General features: G+C 53.9%; 10 protein-coding genes across 10 annotated transcripts; 5 read left to right on the top strand and 5 right to left on the bottom strand.

The window, feature by feature from the left end:
- Window positions 1-115: 115 nt before the first annotated feature.
- P170DRAFT_479182 (uncharacterized protein) lies at window positions 116-1,696 on the top strand (the record flags this gene model as incomplete). Its single annotated transcript, XM_024853639.1, has 3 exons — window positions 116-461; window positions 560-968; window positions 1,027-1,696. 3 exons carry the CDS (start codon window positions 116-118, stop codon window positions 1,694-1,696), a joined length of 1,425 nt encoding a protein of 474 aa, XP_024701570.1.
- A 334-nt stretch (window positions 1,697-2,030) lies between these two features.
- Window positions 2,031-3,484, top strand: P170DRAFT_449751 (Six-hairpin glycosidase; the record flags this gene model as incomplete). The annotated part of the gene is made up of 4 exons (XM_024851068.1): window positions 2,031-2,192; window positions 2,241-2,712; window positions 2,763-2,967; window positions 3,022-3,484. 4 exons carry the CDS (start codon window positions 2,031-2,033, stop codon window positions 3,482-3,484), a joined length of 1,302 nt encoding a protein of 433 aa, XP_024701569.1.
- Window positions 3,485-3,599: 115 nt separating this feature from the next.
- P170DRAFT_458352 (glutathione S-transferase family protein) lies at window positions 3,600-4,446 on the bottom strand (the record flags this gene model as incomplete). Its single annotated transcript, XM_024851791.1, has 1 exon — window positions 3,600-4,446. The coding sequence occupies exon 1, from the start codon at window positions 4,275-4,277 to the stop codon at window positions 3,600-3,602; it is 678 nt and encodes a 225-aa protein (XP_024701568.1). The 5' UTR covers window positions 4,278-4,446.
- A 632-nt stretch (window positions 4,447-5,078) lies between these two features.
- Window positions 5,079-6,388, bottom strand: P170DRAFT_439889 (uncharacterized protein). The gene has a single exon (XM_024849938.1). It carries the CDS (start codon window positions 5,894-5,896, stop codon window positions 5,138-5,140), a length of 759 nt encoding a protein of 252 aa, XP_024701567.1. The 5' UTR covers window positions 5,897-6,388; the 3' UTR covers window positions 5,079-5,137.
- Window positions 6,389-7,114: 726 nt separating this feature from the next.
- P170DRAFT_263390 (amino acid transporter) lies at window positions 7,115-9,262 on the top strand. Its single transcript, XM_024843101.1, has 8 exons — window positions 7,115-7,382; window positions 7,426-7,502; window positions 7,554-7,577; window positions 7,626-7,715; window positions 7,767-7,849; window positions 7,899-8,296; window positions 8,348-8,677; window positions 8,727-9,262. Exons 1-8 carry the CDS (start codon window positions 7,266-7,268, stop codon window positions 9,213-9,215), a joined length of 1,608 nt encoding a protein of 535 aa, XP_024701566.1. The 5' UTR covers window positions 7,115-7,265; the 3' UTR covers window positions 9,216-9,262.
- Window positions 9,256-10,561, bottom strand: P170DRAFT_263350 (putative peroxisomal dehydratase). The gene is made up of 5 exons (XM_024843100.1): window positions 10,395-10,561; window positions 10,297-10,345; window positions 9,918-10,238; window positions 9,715-9,808; window positions 9,256-9,661 (listed from the first exon to the last, which is right to left on the bottom strand). The coding sequence occupies exons 1-5, from the start codon at window positions 10,512-10,514 to the stop codon at window positions 9,310-9,312; spliced, it is 936 nt and encodes a 311-aa protein (XP_024701565.1). The 5' UTR covers window positions 10,515-10,561; the 3' UTR covers window positions 9,256-9,309.
- An 8-nt stretch (window positions 10,562-10,569) lies between these two features.
- On the bottom strand, window positions 10,570-11,982 carry P170DRAFT_415204 (NAD(P)-binding protein). The gene is made up of 3 exons (XM_024847052.1): window positions 11,653-11,982; window positions 11,145-11,514; window positions 10,570-11,064 (listed from the first exon to the last, which is right to left on the bottom strand). Exons 1-3 carry the CDS (start codon window positions 11,876-11,878, stop codon window positions 10,716-10,718), a joined length of 945 nt encoding a protein of 314 aa, XP_024701564.1. The 5' UTR covers window positions 11,879-11,982; the 3' UTR covers window positions 10,570-10,715.
- Window positions 11,983-12,286: 304 nt separating this feature from the next.
- P170DRAFT_449746 (uncharacterized protein) lies at window positions 12,287-13,391 on the bottom strand (the record flags this gene model as incomplete). Its single annotated transcript, XM_024851067.1, has 2 exons — window positions 12,287-13,169; window positions 13,225-13,391. 2 exons carry the CDS (start codon window positions 13,389-13,391, stop codon window positions 12,287-12,289), a joined length of 1,050 nt encoding a protein of 349 aa, XP_024701563.1.
- Window positions 13,392-14,760: 1,369 nt separating this feature from the next.
- P170DRAFT_415200 (uncharacterized protein) lies at window positions 14,761-16,341 on the top strand. Its single transcript, XM_024847051.1, has 2 exons — window positions 14,761-15,797; window positions 15,854-16,341. Exons 1-2 carry the CDS (start codon window positions 15,069-15,071, stop codon window positions 16,106-16,108), a joined length of 984 nt encoding a protein of 327 aa, XP_024701562.1. The 5' UTR covers window positions 14,761-15,068; the 3' UTR covers window positions 16,109-16,341.
- Window positions 16,342-16,547: 206 nt separating this feature from the next.
- P170DRAFT_263325 (uncharacterized protein) lies at window positions 16,548-16,945 on the top strand. The gene has a single exon (XM_024843099.1). It carries the CDS (start codon window positions 16,649-16,651, stop codon window positions 16,889-16,891), a length of 243 nt encoding a protein of 80 aa, XP_024701561.1. The 5' UTR covers window positions 16,548-16,648; the 3' UTR covers window positions 16,892-16,945.
- Window positions 16,946-17,558: the final 613 nt, after the last annotated feature.

Here is a 17,558-nt window from a genome sequence, read left to right as displayed (position 1 = left end):
AGACATCGCCCTCTGATTGGCCAGGCGCTGACAAAGCGGGTCTCAGACATCCTCCTGAGATGAGGCCATTGAGACTGCTTCATGACACCCTCATCGGTGACCGGGTTGATCCGTGATGGCCCCTGTTACCAACCGTCAATGGGGCTCTGATAGACTTAGCTCTCATGGGTTCAAGTCCCAACCCTTTATTGTGACCACCTCATTCGACAGGATCAGCAAGGACACTCGCAAGCTGATTCGGAGCCATGTAATGCGTGGCAAGAACACGTCCAAGGATGCTGGAGCAAAACTGGTTTACGGGTCATGGGTCAATGGCCCGGACTCACTAATGCCACCGGGGACCCTGACATCAGAAGAGGCGCCGTCATGGATTCCCCCGCCCCGTACACTCTGCCGAGACCTGGAGACGTTCACTTTTGCCGACCAACTTCAACCGTACACATTGGAGCTGGTTTTTAAGTGTAAGCTTAACATATGCACGCACCAATCCCTCTATCTCATAATTCCCGTTGCAAATTGTCCATTGTGTGGCTATGTTCTTGCTACTTACATCGCACAGTCTTCACCATCCTCAAGCAATCAGTGTACCCCATTGAATTCTGTCTAGAGTTTGATCCGGCAGCGTCCATCTGGTATAAATACCTTCTGGTTGATGCAGCCTTTCATCACTCCCTGCTCTGGACAACTCAGTCGTATTTTGATTGGATACAGGGCGATAACCTGTCAGCGAAAGCCTTATTCCATGAAGCCAAGACCCTCCAGCTCCTGCAATGCAGGATAAACGATCCTGAATTCGCACTCCGTGACACTACCATCGCGGTGGTTGTTACTTTAGTGATGGTTAGCGCGCTCGTCGGCCACGTGAGCGTTGTAAAGAAGCATATGAAGGGGCTGAATCAAATCATCACTCTGCGGGGCGGAATGAGAGAACTGGCAAAGAATGCCCAACTTCAGATCAAGGTGTGCCGGTATGTCGCTCCATACTAGAAATGGGCTTTTTTGAAGTCGCTAATCTCTCTGCCGCAGTGCTGACCTTTGTACATCGCTTCTAAGCGGAAACCAACCTTTCTTCTTCTCTGGAGGCATGTCCTGGCAGCCTTATTTAGCCCGGCCTGCAGATATCAATGATTTCCTGGCTACAAACTTCGCCGGCTGCAAAATTGATAAAAGGCTTGCAGGCGTTGCTGCCGATCTTCGAAGATTCTCCACATCAACGAACGTGGCCTTTGCCACGGGCCGCAAGATTGCCGGGGAGGTTTATCAAGAGATCTTGATCTCGACTCAATATCGACTAGTCACCTTGAAGTTCGATCAAGATGATATAAATGAACTTGTCCGCCTGGGACTGTTGGCGTTTTCCTCCAGCGTGTTCCTTCAAGGAGGAGGCCTCAGAGGCCGATTTGTTTCTCTTTCCACGCAGTTCAAACGAATTCTCTGCAAAGTGAATTGGACGAACCCAGGTCCCAGGAGAATTGGTCTCTGGCTCCTATTCTCGGGGCTGGTCGCCGCCGTGACTCAAGAAGACGACGATGTACTCATGCCACTCTTGCGGGAGCGGCTTCGCGAGTCGGGCCAATCGTCATGGACCGGAGTCCGAAGCATCCTGAAGAGTCTTATGTGGATTGATGCGCTCCAAGACAAGAGTGGCCGACAAGTGTACGACCGAGCTGTCTTGGCAATCGAACAAATCTCATAGGGTTTATTGCTTTAAGAGCTTTCTCTCAACCGTGATAAACACCACAGAACTTGCTGTGTGCATTTCTGGTTCCATTTGATAAATGGTTTGCGCCGACTGCAACGCTCTCCACACGTCGGCATCCCCGCGTTCCCCGCACAATCCATGAGCAGAAGAAACTTGGCGTCAAAATGAAGATTGTTTTTCTGCCGATCCTTTCGCTCTCTCGCATCATAGGTGGAAATTATGTGGCATGATGGCTCGCCTAGAACATACGTGACGGTATGGTTGTTGGCGTCGTAGTATACATAAGGTCACATCCGACCGCCTGATGTAGTAAAAAACGGCAGGCAAGATGCAGCTCAGTTTCTTTCTATCCGCACTCTTTCTATGGGCGGAAGCCCTCCCCTCTACACCGAGGCGACATGACACGCAGAAATCTATTGATTTACCAGAGCTCTTTTCTCGGGCCACAAGCTCCAAGATTTGGAATGTTGCGGTAGACCATCTTGGGAAGGTATGTGTACCGGTAATTCTCTTTCAAGCCGAATTCTGACTATATCAGCTCCCAAATAAATTCCCCGACAACATTCCAGGATTCACATCCAACAATGGGGCTTATCTCTTCAGCGACATCTCCGCATGGACCAGCGGCTTCTTTCCCGGCTCTTTGTATGCCCTCCTCGAGCGCAACACGCGATTCCCGAGCCACCTCGACCTCGGAAATTCAAGCCAAGTAGCTCTACATGCCCGTCTCCTTGCGCTCTCACGCCAGTGGTCAGATCCACTGCATGAACAGGCAAAACGCACCGATACCCACGACATGGGATTCTTGATTGTCCCTGCTCTGCGCAAAGACTGGGAACTGACTGGCAACACTAAAAGTCTGGAGTCGGTCATTACCGCAGCACACAGTCTGGCGACTCGATACGATCCTCAAGTGCGAGCGATTCGCAGCTGGGATAATCTGATCAACAAGCGACATGATATCAGAGATAAGACAACCGACTTCTTGGTGATTGTGGACAGCATGTGCAGTGTGTAATTTCCCCTGGACTAACTGTAACTGTGTTGACCGTTTGTGCAGACCTTGATTTGCTCTATTATGCTGGGTACCAGACAGCCAACCGAACATTGGTTGATATTGCCACCACCCATGCACATACGGTGATACGCGACATTATCAGGGAGGACCATTCAACTTTTCACCTTGTCAACATCGATCCCAGGAACAATAGTGTGAAGTTCCAGGAGACAGTACAGGGATACAAAGACTGGTCGACCTGGAGCAGGTACATCTCCCGCGTGCTATACCTCAGCTATCCCAGCATGCTAATGCCAAACAGAGGCCAAGCCTGGAGTATCCTCGGCTATGCGCAGACCTATCAATGGACGAAAGACCCCGTGTTTCTGGACACTGCGAAAGGCCTAGCAGATTATTTCATCGGTCGCCTCGACGAATCCTCTCACATCCATCCCTACGTTCCGCTGTGGGACTTTGACGCCCCAGTCACCGCGGGCAAATTACCACCGCGCGATACATCAGCCGGTCTGGTCGCAGCCAATGGACTGCTTCTGCTTCACCAGATCCTTGAAGGGGACTCCCCGTATTTGGAACGTGCTTTGCGCATTGTAGCTGAGACCGTGGATTTATCTACGGCGCCGCCGAGCTGGGAGTCTATCTTCATGAATGCGACCATCAGTAACAACGAGTTTTCGTCGGATCGGTCGAATAACACGGGGCTTGTGTATGCGGACTTTTACTTTCTGGAATTCGGCAATCGGCTGTTACAGATGGGATTGGTCTAAATGATCGTTGGGATGAGGGCAGTGCAAGAGCAAAGAGCTTCATTGATCGTCTATCGTACAAGACTACCAAACACACTGAAAGAAGTGCCCATAAATCCCAACCCAACGTATCCCCCTACTTGCTCATCTCCATAAACGACCTCTCCGGACCCTCCGCCCCCAACAACAACTCCATATCCGGCTCACACTTCCTCATCGCCACCTGATACGCCTCTCTCTTCCCAACCCTCCCCAAAAACTCCACAACACTCGCATACTCCGTCAAACTAAACGGCTCAAAATACCGAAACGTCGATAACAAAAACACCACCATAATATCCGCCACCGTGAACACCTCCCCGGCCAACCACTCATTCGTGCTAAACCTCTCCTCCAACGCCTCCAGCCCCCTCCGCAGCCTCGTCTTCGTCATCACCATAAACTGATTCTCCTGATCCACACCCGCCCCCCGCATCATCATCGACCGCGTCACACTCGGCGCAAACGTCCCATCCACCCAGTGCCACCAGTAGAGAAAGTCCGAATAACCAGGGTGCGACGGAGGCAGGAAGAGTTTACCCCCGGCGTAACGGTGACAGATGTATTCGATGCAGGCGCAGCTTTCGGCGAGGGTCAAGGGCCCGTCTTGGATGATGGGTGCGGTGGCGGCGGGGTGGAGGGCTTTGTAGTCCACCGGGGCGAGGAGGGGCGCGCGGTGGTAGGTTTTCAGCTCGTAGGGGATGGCGAGTTCTTCGCAGAGCCAGGGGAGGCGTTCGGATTGGGAGACGTGGAGGTGGTGGATTGTGAGGACCATGGTTGTTGGGTATCTGGGTTATTGGATCTGAATGGGAATTGTGTCCTGGGATTCAGGGGTTAGTGGGAGGGGATGGGCGTGTTATATACGCTGTAGTTCCATGGCAGGATCGCGCTCTCATCTGGGTAGCCACTGTGCGTGGACTCGGCATCTCGAATCGTATGCCCAGTATTTCGACACATTGGACTGAGAGAGAGGGAAATCCAAGTTCTCCAAACAATGTGAAGGACCGGAAATACCGGTAGGATCGGACTTAAGGACGGCGGATTTTGGCCCCAGTGGAACTCCCGTCAGTCGGACATGACGGACCATCCGATGAGTTGCATCCCCTGAGATTTGTTTCCAGGGAAAGCTGGGGTTCGACTGCTTGGGGAAGCACACCGAGTATTACTCCGGAGTAGACACCTTCATCAATGAGTTCGGTTTAGGGCTTCAGCCATGTGGATTGACCCGTTTTTGCATTAATGACGTCATAGCATCTTCTGCCATCGAGTGCCAACTTCGTCTTAGAGGCTCGTTTGGCCTTTATTATGCCGACTGGGAAATCATGAAGTTCTCTATTTCCAAATCGTGGGTTGCGGCACATCCAGTCGTAGGGTCCTGGTTATCTCCGACCCTCCGACCCTCCGCGGAGGAGCGATACAACTTCCCATCGGATGGTCTGATAATTCCCTACAAGAATTACCACTTTCTGACTCGTGAAAGCTACTAGCTACCAGGGTCTGGGCTGGTGACTCACTGGCCTAAATACCGGGCATACTAAAACGTGTCCTCATGGCCCGGGAAACCGACCGAATGACAACATGTCTCATTTTTGCACCGAGTCTTAAGTCAGTGCCTCAATTTACCCTATTCAAATCCTAAAGATACCGATCAAGCCCCGGATCATCCGACCATATCACCGGAAGCCCAGCCTCCTGGCGTTTCCTCAACGTGTCTAGCTTCCACCGCCAGAAGTCCTCCCTCCCCTCTGTTCGACTAAAATTGGACATCGTGGAGTTAAACGTGTTCGGCGCCATTATCGCTGTTATATCAAACTCCTGGTATAAGCGACCCTCGACCAGCAGCCTCATCTTCCCGATGTGTTCAAAGAACATGAGCCCATAACTCGGTATGTACTCGCTCAGCCTTAAAAGCGATACCAATTCCGAATACAGAATCTTTGCCGGCCATTCCGGTCGGGGCGCATACAGGGATAGATCTAGGCATTCTTCGGGATCATCGAGGTGTTTGAACTGTGCCCAGAGCCTGCGCCTGACGGTCGACGGGGCGAGGTAATATTGGTCGCCGGCAGCGGATTCGAAATTCAGGGTGAGCGTCTTGATGTAGAACTTCCGCCCTGTTTGTTTCTTGGGCTTGCTGGGCTCTGTCAGGGGTCCGTGTACGAGAAACCGCTCCAGCATGGCGTAAAAGCACCACTCGGGGCCGTCATGTCCGCCGTCTCCTGTGATCCACCGGACCTTGTCGCCGCTGAGACAGTGGCCGAAGATGCGAAAGTTGGCGTTCACCTCGTCGAGATGGGTTCGCAGCACCGGCACAGAGAGCCACGTTGGCCAGAAGTCCCACTCGTTGACTATCATTACATCCAGAAGGTAATTGGGTCGCTTGAGTCGTCGCATGATGGCTTTCGTCTCCTCGTGGAGTTGGCGATTTGTCAGTAACAGCGACTGAGATGGGGTCGCCAGACGATCCTGCAGAGATGTGTCGTACAGGGTGTGTTGGGGCCCGAATGACCATGATTGATATTTGATGTCTTTTAGAGGTTGGCGTTTATCTGCGCCGGTCCAGGGATTGGCTGGGGGAGAGTATGGCGCGATGAGGGCATTCTCAATGATTATTGCACGCAACTCATAGGGTAAACTGAGGAAACCTGACATGATGCCTTGAGATTTGACACCTAGAGGTGAATACGGATGATCCAGGAGAGAAAGAAATATTGCCAACTTGGAATGTCAACACCTCGCTGTCCAATGTCCTCTATTTAGAGGGTTTCTACCGATTCATGCTAGCGCCGACCCCGCGGCGATGCATGAGACTCTGACTCATCGAGTGGTGATCGCCAGAAGGTTTCTTGGCAGTCCTGGAGTGTAGATTTCTGTAGATGATGAGTGGGAGGTGATTCCGAACTCGTTATCCACGAGGATGAATGTGCTAGATGTGATTATCTGGTCATCGATAGAGATGGCCCCGGGGCTGACTTCACTCGATCAACTCAACCAAGCAGGCTTATCATTCGCCGGCAGCAAGCTCCGAAGATGTCCACGAATCACCGATCTATTTGAGCCTGGAGAGCTAGAACACGCACTGGATTGGCTCGTTCACTGAGGCTCCTTGCATGACAGGTCTGGATTGACCGCAGCTGCATGCGGCGCGAAGATAACCTTGCTCGTGGCCAGAAACCCGACCATTCATGAAGGTCCCTGATATTTCCCAGAGCTGGGAAGCTAGGGCTGTTTACTCACTAGAGAATTGCATGAGTCACCCATTTATTCGTCCAGCCTTTGGCCGAAGGATCAGTCAAGCATAACTGCGTACTCTGCATAAAATTGTCAATTCCAAGCTCTGAAAAGCTCTCTCCTCACCTGAGTTGATCCTGTTTAAGAGTCCAACTGAATAGAGCTGATCTAACAATGTGATTCGCAGACCAAACCCGTCAAGGAATGCCGAGTCTCCTCTGCATGTCATCAGACCAATGAGGGCGACCAACAAAGCGTTGGCATGCGACTATCGCGATAGGGCTTATGCTGCAGGCTAAGAACGCACATCCACCACTTAGGAAGTCCGTCGAGGCAAGGGGTGCGGACTTGGCCTATCGGCTGAAGCTGTGCGATCTACCTGCAACACGCACTGGGATTATATGGACCGACGGCGGGTGATATCGATTGATCGGCCCACAAGGTCTTTGGCATTCCAGGCAGTTACTGAGTTGTCTCTTTCAATTATTCTCTTCTTATCATCCCGCTTCACTTGGAATTTCACTGATACATTATGTTTTCCGACTCGAAAGAGCAGACCGCCTCAACTAGCGAGGAAGATGGGGAATTCATTGCCCACGATCGAGATGATGCAAATCTTGCACAGATTGGAAAGAAGGCCGTTCTTAAGGTATTCTTCCATTCCCAGGTCGGTGTTCATCGCTGATGTTCAGCAACAGCGGAACTTTGGGGTTCTGTCCATTCTCGGATTCAGCTGTACGATCATCGCGACATGGGAAGGCCTACTGGAGTAAGAGCCCTATCCAGCCAGAGAACAAAGGAGACTGCTAATATAGTAAAGCACGTTTATTGTGCCACTGCAGAAGTAACCATTACCGAGCCTGTGCTTTGGCCTTGAACTAAACATATCTAGTGGAGGACCGGCGGGTGCAATCTACTCCTACATCGTTGCTTGGATAGGAACTGCATGCAGCTTTGCGGTCCTTGCTGAGCTATCTTCAATGTGAGTTATAGCGGTCGCATCCAAACGAATGACAAGACTGAAGAATTATAGGGCACCCACCTCTGGGGGACAGTACCACTGGTGCGCTATGCTGGCACCGCCCTCGACAATGAAATTCATGAGCTACATCACCGGTCGGTCCTAACCAAAAGGCAATTCCTACATCCGAACTGACCTTCCCAGGCTGGGTCACACTGATCGGATGGCAAGCTGCATTTGCATCAGTGTCCTACTTAGCCGGCACCGAAGTCCAAGGCGCCGCGATCTTCGCGTACTCGCACTATCAACCACAAGCATGGCATGGAACCTTACTACTCTGGGCCGTGGTCGTCGTAGCCATGGCCGTGAACATGATCCCGGGCAAATTCTTCCCCCGCCTAGAAACAGGGATCTTTTTCATGCATATCGCCGGGTTTCTGGCCATCGTGATCGCCCTGACGTCCATGGCGGATCATAAGTCCGCACACGAGGTGTTCACGGACTTCCGAAACGGGGGCAATCTGCCTGCGGATGGGATTTCGTTCTTCGTGGGAATGATGGGTTGCGTTTTTGGGTTTGCAGGAGGAGACGCTGCTGTTCATGTGGGTTAATGAGGCTGGTTCTGACAAAAGGTTGATATTGACATTGGCTAGATGGCCGAGGAATGCAATAATGCATCCGTCGCGATCCCACGAGCTATCCTGCTTAATATTGCCATTAACGGCACCCTCGGATTCAGCATCATGGTGGCGGTTCTGTTCTGTATGGGCGACGTACAGCAGGCCCTCGACTCGCCGACCGGGTATCCTTTCTTCGAAATCTTTCACCAGGCGATGGGAACGACCTCTGGCGGGCTGGGGTTGAGCCTCGTCCTGGTTATCATGAGCATCTGCGCCGTCCTGGGCACGTTGACTGCTGTGTCGCGACAATTCTGGTCGTTTGCAAGGGATCGCGGAGTCCCTGGATGGCGGATATGGAGCCATGTGCGAATCCCAACACCTATACAATCAGCAATACTGATCGATAATGCAGGTCTCAACCCGGAATCACCTCCCCACGTACTCCGTCTTCCTCACCATGACCGTCGCCGGCCTCCTCGGTCTCATCAACATTGGTTCCAGCGTCGCTCTAAACGGCGTTCTCTCCATGGCCGTATCGGGCCTGTACCTCTCGTACTTAATAGTCGGTGCCCTGCTTCTCTACCGCCGATGTACCGGCGCTGTCCATCTTCCTCGCGACGTCGCCGTGGATGGCCTGCAGAAAAACGTCCCCGGCGCACAGCTAGTCTGGGGCCCGTTCCATATCCCCGGGGTGTGGGGGATCCTGGTCAACGGGTACGCGGTGGTGCATATGACAATCGTGGTGTTTTTCAGTCTCTGGCCGACAGAGATCCCGGTCTCTGCGACGAACATGAATTTCAGCGTTGTTGGCACGATGGGGACGATTCTTCTAGCGGTCGTGTATTACGTGCTCAGAGCGAGGAAGGCTTACCAAGGGCCGGTGATTGAGACGCTCAATTGATTCGAGCTGATATAGCTGGGTCATATTTGCGATGCTCTTTGCAAATAGATGCAGTTCCAAATCCTCTACCTAAGAATATAGGATCAAAATCACACTACAACTTCGTCTTCCCTCCCTCCCCACTAACAGCCCTAACCAACGCTCTCCCATTACTCAACACCGCCTTGCCACTCCCATTCTTCGTCACGAACCTCACCTCCTCAAACCCTTCCACCACAGTCCCCGTCCGCCACATCTCCGTAACCAGCCGATCCCCCGGCTTCACCGGCGAGGCAAACCTTGCCTGAAACTCCTTGAAATTGTTCGGATCACTGCCGCCAAAGGCTTTCAGAACCGCATGCGCCGTCGCGTTCCAGCTGAACAAGCCGTGGATGATCACGCCGCCGAAGCCCATCTTCTGCCCGGGCTCAGGCGTCGCATGGAGGGGATTATAGTCGCCATTTAGACTGGGGGTGTTAGCATATTGTTCAAGAGAAAGAAAGAAGGGAGGGAGACAAACCGATATAACTGGGCTGTCTCTGCCGTCGTCTGGATCGTGTGCACAGCATCGGGCTTCTTGCCTTCAGGGGGCGGATAGCTGGGTGTGCTGGGTCCTATTGCGTCAATTCGTTAGCCTTCCCTCTCGCTCTACACATAGCCACCATCGCAAGCCGAAAGACCACCAGAAAACCCTCCCTAAAAAGAGAAATATGAATATCTCACCCTTCGGACCCCCCCAATTCCCCTGCCCCACAAAAAACCCACTACTGACGACCTTCGAGAAGACCTCCCCGGTCGCGGCATCCACAATCGTCTGCTCGCTGTCCATCACGCTGCCCGCCTTGCCCTTATCATACACGCCGAGGACCTGACTGCGCAGCTCGAAGCGTCGGCCCTCGCTGGTGGCAGGGAGGGGCTTGAGGACGGTGATTTTGCGCTGGCCGTCGACGGCGCGTTTGGGGTCGAAGGCGGGGACGCCGGGCACGGGGTGGGATTTCTGGCGGGCGTAGAAGTCGGTGACTTCTTGGTCGGTGAGTTTGAAGGCTGTTGGGTGTTAGCTGGTTCTTGTGGAGGTAATTCGGCTGGGGGTGGGTGGACGTACGCAGGATGATCGGGTAGGTTGGGAAGACGGCGAAATTGGGGTGTAATTCCTATTGAGAGGTTAGAACTATGGGGACGTTGAGTTGAAGGCGTGCGCACGTAGAGAAAATGCAGCTCGTCGGCGGTGATGCCGATGCTGTTGGCGAAGAGCAGGACATCGCGCTTGAGCCAGGAGACTTCCTGGGCGGGGAATTCGTGGCCGACGCCTGGTCCGGACATTTTATATGGATTTAGTCAAATAAATGATACGATATAACTAAAGTAAAAAGAAGGGAAGGGAAGGAAATGAAGAAAGGGATGAGTGGATTGAAATAGCGGATGCGGGGATGCGGAGAACCGAGGCTGATTGTCTGCCGAGGATCATTTATCATCTTCCACTAACTGGCATCATTTCTCCTACGCCATCACACCCCAGTCTCATCACACACCAGTCTGCTGCCGAATCGCATCCCTCACCAACTCCTGCAACGACACCGTCTCGTCAGCCCCAATATCGCCATTATCGCGACGATCATACAACGTGCCGCCCTCGGTCCAGATCCTCCGCAGCGTATAAATCGTCGCCGACGGATCCTCTGTCTCCCAAGCCTGCTTCTCCAACTGCCGCAGCTCTTCCAAGGGCGTATATTCGACCGTCCACGAGCTCCCCGTCTGTCTCTCGAACTCGGCCAAAATGTCCGCCGGCGTCGTGGTAAACGAATTCAGCTTCAGGGCCCGGTTCCGCGCCGCATCCCAGTGCGTGAGGGTATGAACGACGAATTTCCCAACACTAGACCATCCCACATTAGCAATTACTCCAAATCATCCATCCACTCTCCATATACAACCACAAGGAAAGGAAAAACCTACTCCGCACACCCACTCAAACTAACCCTCCCCTCCCCATCCCCCAACAACACCGCCTTCTTCAGCCCAACATCAAACGACCCAGCCCGGGGCGCACTCTTCGACGGCCCCAGATAGAACGGAAAGTCAGCGTACGGCCCGGTCACGACATACGCGTACTCGAGCGAGTCGCGGACGGCGTGTAGCGCCGCGCGCACTTTCAGTTTCTGCTGGTGCGGCTTCTCGTCCTTCGACGCGGGGCCGTACTCGATGTCGGTGCCGTATTCGGAGGGCAGGAAGCGTCGGATGTGTGGCGTGTCGCTGGCGATTTGGAGGAGGGGGATTTGGGCGGCGATGGCGTCGCGGCCGAGGGCGGAGATGACGGTGTCGATGTCTTGGTTGGTTTAGGGTCAGTGTGGAGGGTTTAGTTTATAGAGGTAGGTGGGGATGAGGTTATTAATGGGTGAGAATAAGCAGCGCAGTGTGGCATGGAGTCGTAGATGGACAACAAGAAGCATGAACATGAACATACCGGTGTACGCCTTGCGCACGTCCTCAGGATTGGTCACGTCGCCGACAATGACATGCACGCCTTGTTGTTTCAAGTCGTCGATCAGGCCCTGTTTCGAGTCGAGAGTCGACGCGCTGGTGAAGATGGAGATACGGCCGAAGGATTCCTTGGCTTGCACGATGGCTTTGGTGATGTACAGGCCGATGTTGCCGGTCGCGCCGAAGATGAGGAGGTTAGACTGCGCCATGATTATCGTATAGATCTCTCGGTTTGAATGCTGTGGTGTCTGCGCTCTCTCTGATTATGAAGGGATTTTAAAGCGCAACAAGAGTCATGCAGGCTGGAAATGGCATCATCGGCAGTGGAGAGCATTGATTAATAAACGCAGGATGAGCCACCCCGCAGTGCCCCGCTTGAAGCCCTCAGAATTAGTTCCAATACGGAGTAACCATGAGTCAATTACGGATGTTAAAGGATCTGGTAAGAAGTCATGTCTATATGGAAACAGTATATTGAAGGAGAAGCTAATAATGACACATAAATATTCACCCTAGGGCAATACATCGCGAAACGAATATCCACATGTCTGGTAATGTCCTCGAAATCAGAGAGATCACCAGGACGAACAGGGTATGAGAAGATTATATCGTAAGATCTAGACCTTCTTGGCGGGGCTGCGCCAGTCGCGAGTGCTGGAGTACTTGCTCTTCGCTCCGACGGCATCGCCCCCGAGAGAAGGAGTGTTGAGGCCGGCCTTCATGCCGCCAGTCGTCGCCAGTCGCAGGTTGCCGCCGATGGTGCTGTTGCTCTTGGTCGCCACGGTCTGCGAGTCGAGGTCGAAGCAGGCCTCGTTGTCGTTGCCCGTGCAGAAGGCATACAGCATCTTGGCCTCCATGTCGCAGAAGAGTCCCTCGCCGGTGTGCGCAAAGTCGGGGCCCATCGAGGTGTCAGACTGGCACAGACGCTTGGCCGAGTGCTGCTTGGCGTCGCTGATGACAATCTCGGAGTCAGCCCACTGCGGACGGCGGCGAGGCTGACGCACGCGCAGCTTGTTGTCGCTGCGCTTCTTCTTGCTGCCGGTGTAGTAGTTGATGGAGTTGGGGTCCTCCTCGTCGCGCAGGCCGAAGTCGATGTCGTTGCACAGGCGGCTGGGGTCGGTGTCGTCTTCGCTGAACTCGTCCTTGGAGAAGGCGGGCCAGCGCACCTGGAAGCCGGTCTTGGGCTGGTCGCCGTCGCCGTCGATCCAAAAGCACTTGGGCTGGTACTCCTCGTCGGCGTTGGGGTACATGTGGCTCTCGAACCAGGTGCCGCCGCAGGCCTCGCCGTAGTCGCCCGACACGGCGTACTGATTGCCGCCGCGGTCGTCGCTCCAGGTGGTCGTCACCCACGCCACGCAGATGGCGTCGTTGTTGGCCGAGAAGAGCGAGTACACGCCCTGGTTCTCGTGGTCGACCGACATCTCGCCCAGGTTGCCGTTGCTGACGGTACCGGGGTCGGCGGTCATACCGACGAACTTGCCGACGTCGTTCCAGACGCGACTGAGGAAGTCAGTAAGACTGACACTTAGAAAAGGGGGATTAGGGGAAAGCGTACACGTCGGGGAGATCACCACCAGCATCGGTGGGACCATTGGGACCGTCCAGAGCAACGGCAACCTTGAACGTCGATCCGGAGGTCTCGCCAGAGCCGAAGTTATCGGAGGCAAAAGACACGATGGTCAGGATACCGGAGATGACTCCGATGGCGTCGACGAAAGACATGATGCCAAATGCAGTTGAGTTGGATTATCAAAAGAATGAACAAACAACCGAGTTAATGAATGAATGAGAGGAATGGCTCTCAGCTAGGAGAGCTCTGAAAGAGAGAATGAAGAATGAGAGAATGACTGAACTGCTTTGGACTGATGATAGAAAGAAGCTGGATGTCGGGAGATTCAGCCAGGTTTATATGCCTCCGACGAGCAGCGTCCATCTCGCCGAATCCCTCTCGTCTAACTTCAGCTCCCCAATATCTCGCACCTCCTCAGTATGCGTATTGCCGTCGTTGCATCGTATCCGTCTACACCTGAAATCGGCCCCCGAATTCATCCACGTCATGCCTGGAGGATGGCAGCCGTCTGGACCTCGTTCTGTCAGGAGACATTAACCCCGTCGGACGGTGTACAGGGGCGTCCGACTCAAACTTCAGCTCGGGCTCTTGGCAGACTGGCGAAGGATGGCATTGTGTGGACCTCTGCACTTCCTGGCTTGACGGCGCAGTGCAGAAGGTGAGGAATTCCCGATGTGGCCCCCAAATTAAGCACCTGAACCTGGAAGACGGCGATATTAATGCCTGCACATAGCCGGCTGTTGGGACCGGGGGGCATTGGTAGTGATGCCAGCCGTTAGCTGCGGGTGAAGATGGGTTGGCAGTGTTGGAATTAATCAACGTGAGACTTGAAGCCTTGTGCAATATTCCAGAAGGGGGTGCGAAGGAGGCTATTGCGATCTCTACAGAGTAAGCGCCCAGTTGTGCCGCTGGGCAGATGCTGATGGATTGATCAGCGATGGAGACAGGGTATGAAGGAATTGTCACGCTCTCAGCCTGGCAGTGGTCTGGTGGTCTGGTGGTCTGGTGGTCTGGTGATAGAAGAATCGGACATAACCCGAGGTGACAAGTCCAACTAAAGTTTCATGTTCCCCATAGTTTCTCGTATTCGATCTTCCATCCATCGACCAGAGTGGAATACCGTGGACAACCGACCCAGTCTCCTGGGAACCGAGCAGCCATGGAGTGGGCTATACAGTATAGTTCAGTCATTCTGGGGCAGCGTGGGCGGCACTAATTCTCCGATATGGAGCGTGGAGATGATCCTGCGCGCGCCACAATCAGGAGAGCCAACGGCCAAACTAGCGAGGTTTCGGATCCGAGCGCCTTGACCTGCGCCGACCTTCCTAATTGGAAAAGCGACTATCCCTGTTGCAGAAGGCTGGACTTGTTTTGGGCAACCCTACCAGGAACGCGATGCAACGGATGACGCCGGCCAAGAGAGACGCCCGACGATCGATGGGGGCTGCTTTCAAGCCACCCGGTGCCTTCCGCCGCCAAGACATTCCGCCACGTCTTTTGCCCCCAAGACGTCCGACTGCTTTTGCCTCAGCCATGTCTGCACAGGGGTAGCCTTGCACCCTGGCCGGTTTGAGGCTATGGCTGTGCCCAACCGGGTGGTTCCTGGATGCCACGGCGTATGACGGCCTGAAACCCCGTCAAAGCCTGACTATAATTAAACGGACGGGGAACAGTTCGACGTCCGTCTCATATCCGGCCGTTATCCCCTTAGCCTTAGCTTATCGTTTGCTTTTGCGACGGTCAATTTTCCCTCCTCCTGTCATTCGATTCTCCCACATTCCTCTTCGAAAGTCACTCTTTACCAATTCATTTCAAACCTGTTCCTCAAGATGGTGCACCTCACTTCAGCTACCAGCATCGCCCTGCTCTCGCTTCTCCTGCCGTCTGCCCTGGCAGCAGACGACCTCCCCCACTCCATTGTCGGCTGCAACGACCTGGACTGTCCCAAAGACGGCGCTGATGACCGCTGCACCATTGACGACCACACCTTCCTCGGCGTCGGGCTGGCCCGGATCGCCGACGCGCCGTCCTCGCTCGAGGGCATATCGCTCGTCAAGGGTGTGAACGTGTCGTCCAGCGGCGCCGGCAGCGACAACGACAAGCCCACCCGTCCCTTCACCTCGGTCTACTACCTGGGAACGCCGTCGGACGTCAAGACCAGCAACCTGTCCGGCTGCGCCGTGGTGTTCAACGACCCGCCATCGAAGCAGTTCGACGGCGCCGATCTCGAGGGCAACACGCGCAACAAGACCGACTCTCGCGCGGCCTACGGCACCTGCCCCGACGTGGTTGACCAGAAATGCATCGACGCGCTGACCAAGCGGGCCAGCGAGGTCGCGGACGATGCGGACGGAAACCCGTGCTCGGCGCTCGAGCGCGAGCTTAAGAAGGACGACCTCGACGACTGCAAGAACCTGGGCGGTGCGGGCAACGGCTTCGGGAACTTCTCCGTTACCTCGTTCGGCGATCTCAAGACCGTCAGCAACTCGTCGGCCGACTGCTGGCCTGTTTCGCCCAAGTCCGACGGGCTGGCTGAGATTTCTGTCGAGGTTTCTCACGTATGTTCTTCCCTACACGTGAACTTTGTTTTTTCTACGATAGCTAATAATCTCAGTCTAACTACACCGCCGACGCCCTCATCGACGAGGCCTGGAAAATCACCCCCGTCCTGACCGTCTTCGTGTCCGGCAACGGCAGCTCCGTCGACAAGACCTCGTCGCAGCTGACCTGTCTGAAAGTCGTGACAAAGGAGAACGCCAGCGAGTCCGACAGCGGGGAATCCAGCTCTGCTACGGCGCTCGAGATCAACGGCGGCGTGCGCGCTGCAGGGATGGCCGTTTTGCTGGGGGCAGTGCTTGCGGTGCTATAAATACCCGCCATACCATGCAAGGGCGCAGACAGCGAGCATGGGTGAGAGATTCAATGGCGCGAGCTTTCCTTTCGTTGGCTTTTTTCCCTTTCTTTGTTGTTTTAGTTAGTTGGGTTCTTTTGTTTTTCTCCATACCTGCCTGGGTACCCTACCTACCCCCTACGCATAGGTAGCCTACCTGAGGACCAGTGTACTAAGATACATAAATAGACAAGCGAGGCATTTACCACCTCTCCATATCCATCCATCCATTGGCCCTCAACCGCCGCAGCACATGCGCCCTGACCAGGGTGCAAGCGACTTCTTTGTCCGTAGCGCGCCCGAGTCATGTACCCCATAAGCCACGACTCCACTGCGCCGCCTTATTGGGCCTCGCGGGAATTCAGGATCTCCACCCCCGTTGGGTGTGAAACCGCCAAGACCCGCGACTGAAATTGCGGTGTCTTTCGGGAAACCGCCGAGCGGTCGTTCCTCGATGGCTTGCCTGATCGAGCCCTGAGCGCGCTCTGTGTGGTTAGGAGATCCGTGCCGGCGAGATTTATGGTGACATCGTGGTGTTGGAGGCGAAGCTTATCCTGGCTCGTATATTCGATTGGGAAATTACGTCAGGCTGGACATGTACGGCGTAGGATGGGCGTGGCGTGGTTGTACAGTACGCCGCTATTTTTGTGCGTTTCTCTCATGGGTTTGATTCATGTGGTACTGTTTGAGATGAAGCAGGAATCCCGATTCACAGCCTTGCGGACATGCTCCGGCCCTGCCCCCGACATGTCACTGCGCTGAATCCTGCATAAGGCTCCAACGTGGATAGAAAGGACCCGCGGTATTGAGGCCCAATGGGTCCGTTTTTCTTGTTGCTACGGAGAAATGGAGGCGCTCCTACGAAACATTCATGGCCTTGTCACACTCATCATTGCTTTCTTTGGGGTTTTGGCCCACGCGTTTTTGCATACGTCATATGATCCTGATTCTCTAGGTTGGGGTCTATATCGGGGATCATATTGAAGTGACAAAAAGTATTTCCAAAGAGCACAAAGAGATATAGTATGAATACAGAGTAGTAGTTACTTGGGTTCTGATTAGTGAGATTTCTATACTGCTAGGATATGCATTCGAGACCTCCGGGGATATTAAAAATATATTTCGGCCGCTCAATGTCGCCCGTGACATCCTCAACCCTAACTGCACCCACCCTCGCAAAATAGCTATCGTGATTGCGGATTACATGGACCATTCGCCTTGAAAACAAAAGTCTCTTCTATCTGGACAATCCTGGAAAGTCATCTTTGCCTTAAAGGGATTCGGAAATAGTCCTATTTTCCGGTTTCCCGCCTTCATTAATGCCAGTGTGGAGAAAGGCCCGGTAGTCCGTACGTAGTGGATGATCATAGCCGAAAAGGCCCAACGCCCGAATTGGGGAATTAACCAATCATATTGACCATTTGCTCCA

This window comes from Aspergillus steynii, assembly GCF_002849105.1.
Source record: "Aspergillus steynii IBT 23096 chromosome Unknown P170scaffold_7, whole genome shotgun sequence".
NCBI classification, from domain to species: domain Eukaryota; kingdom Fungi; phylum Ascomycota; class Eurotiomycetes; order Eurotiales; family Aspergillaceae; genus Aspergillus; species Aspergillus steynii.
The sequence above is the reverse complement of the archived record's forward strand: the minus strand, read 5'-3'. Positions and strand labels throughout refer to the sequence as shown.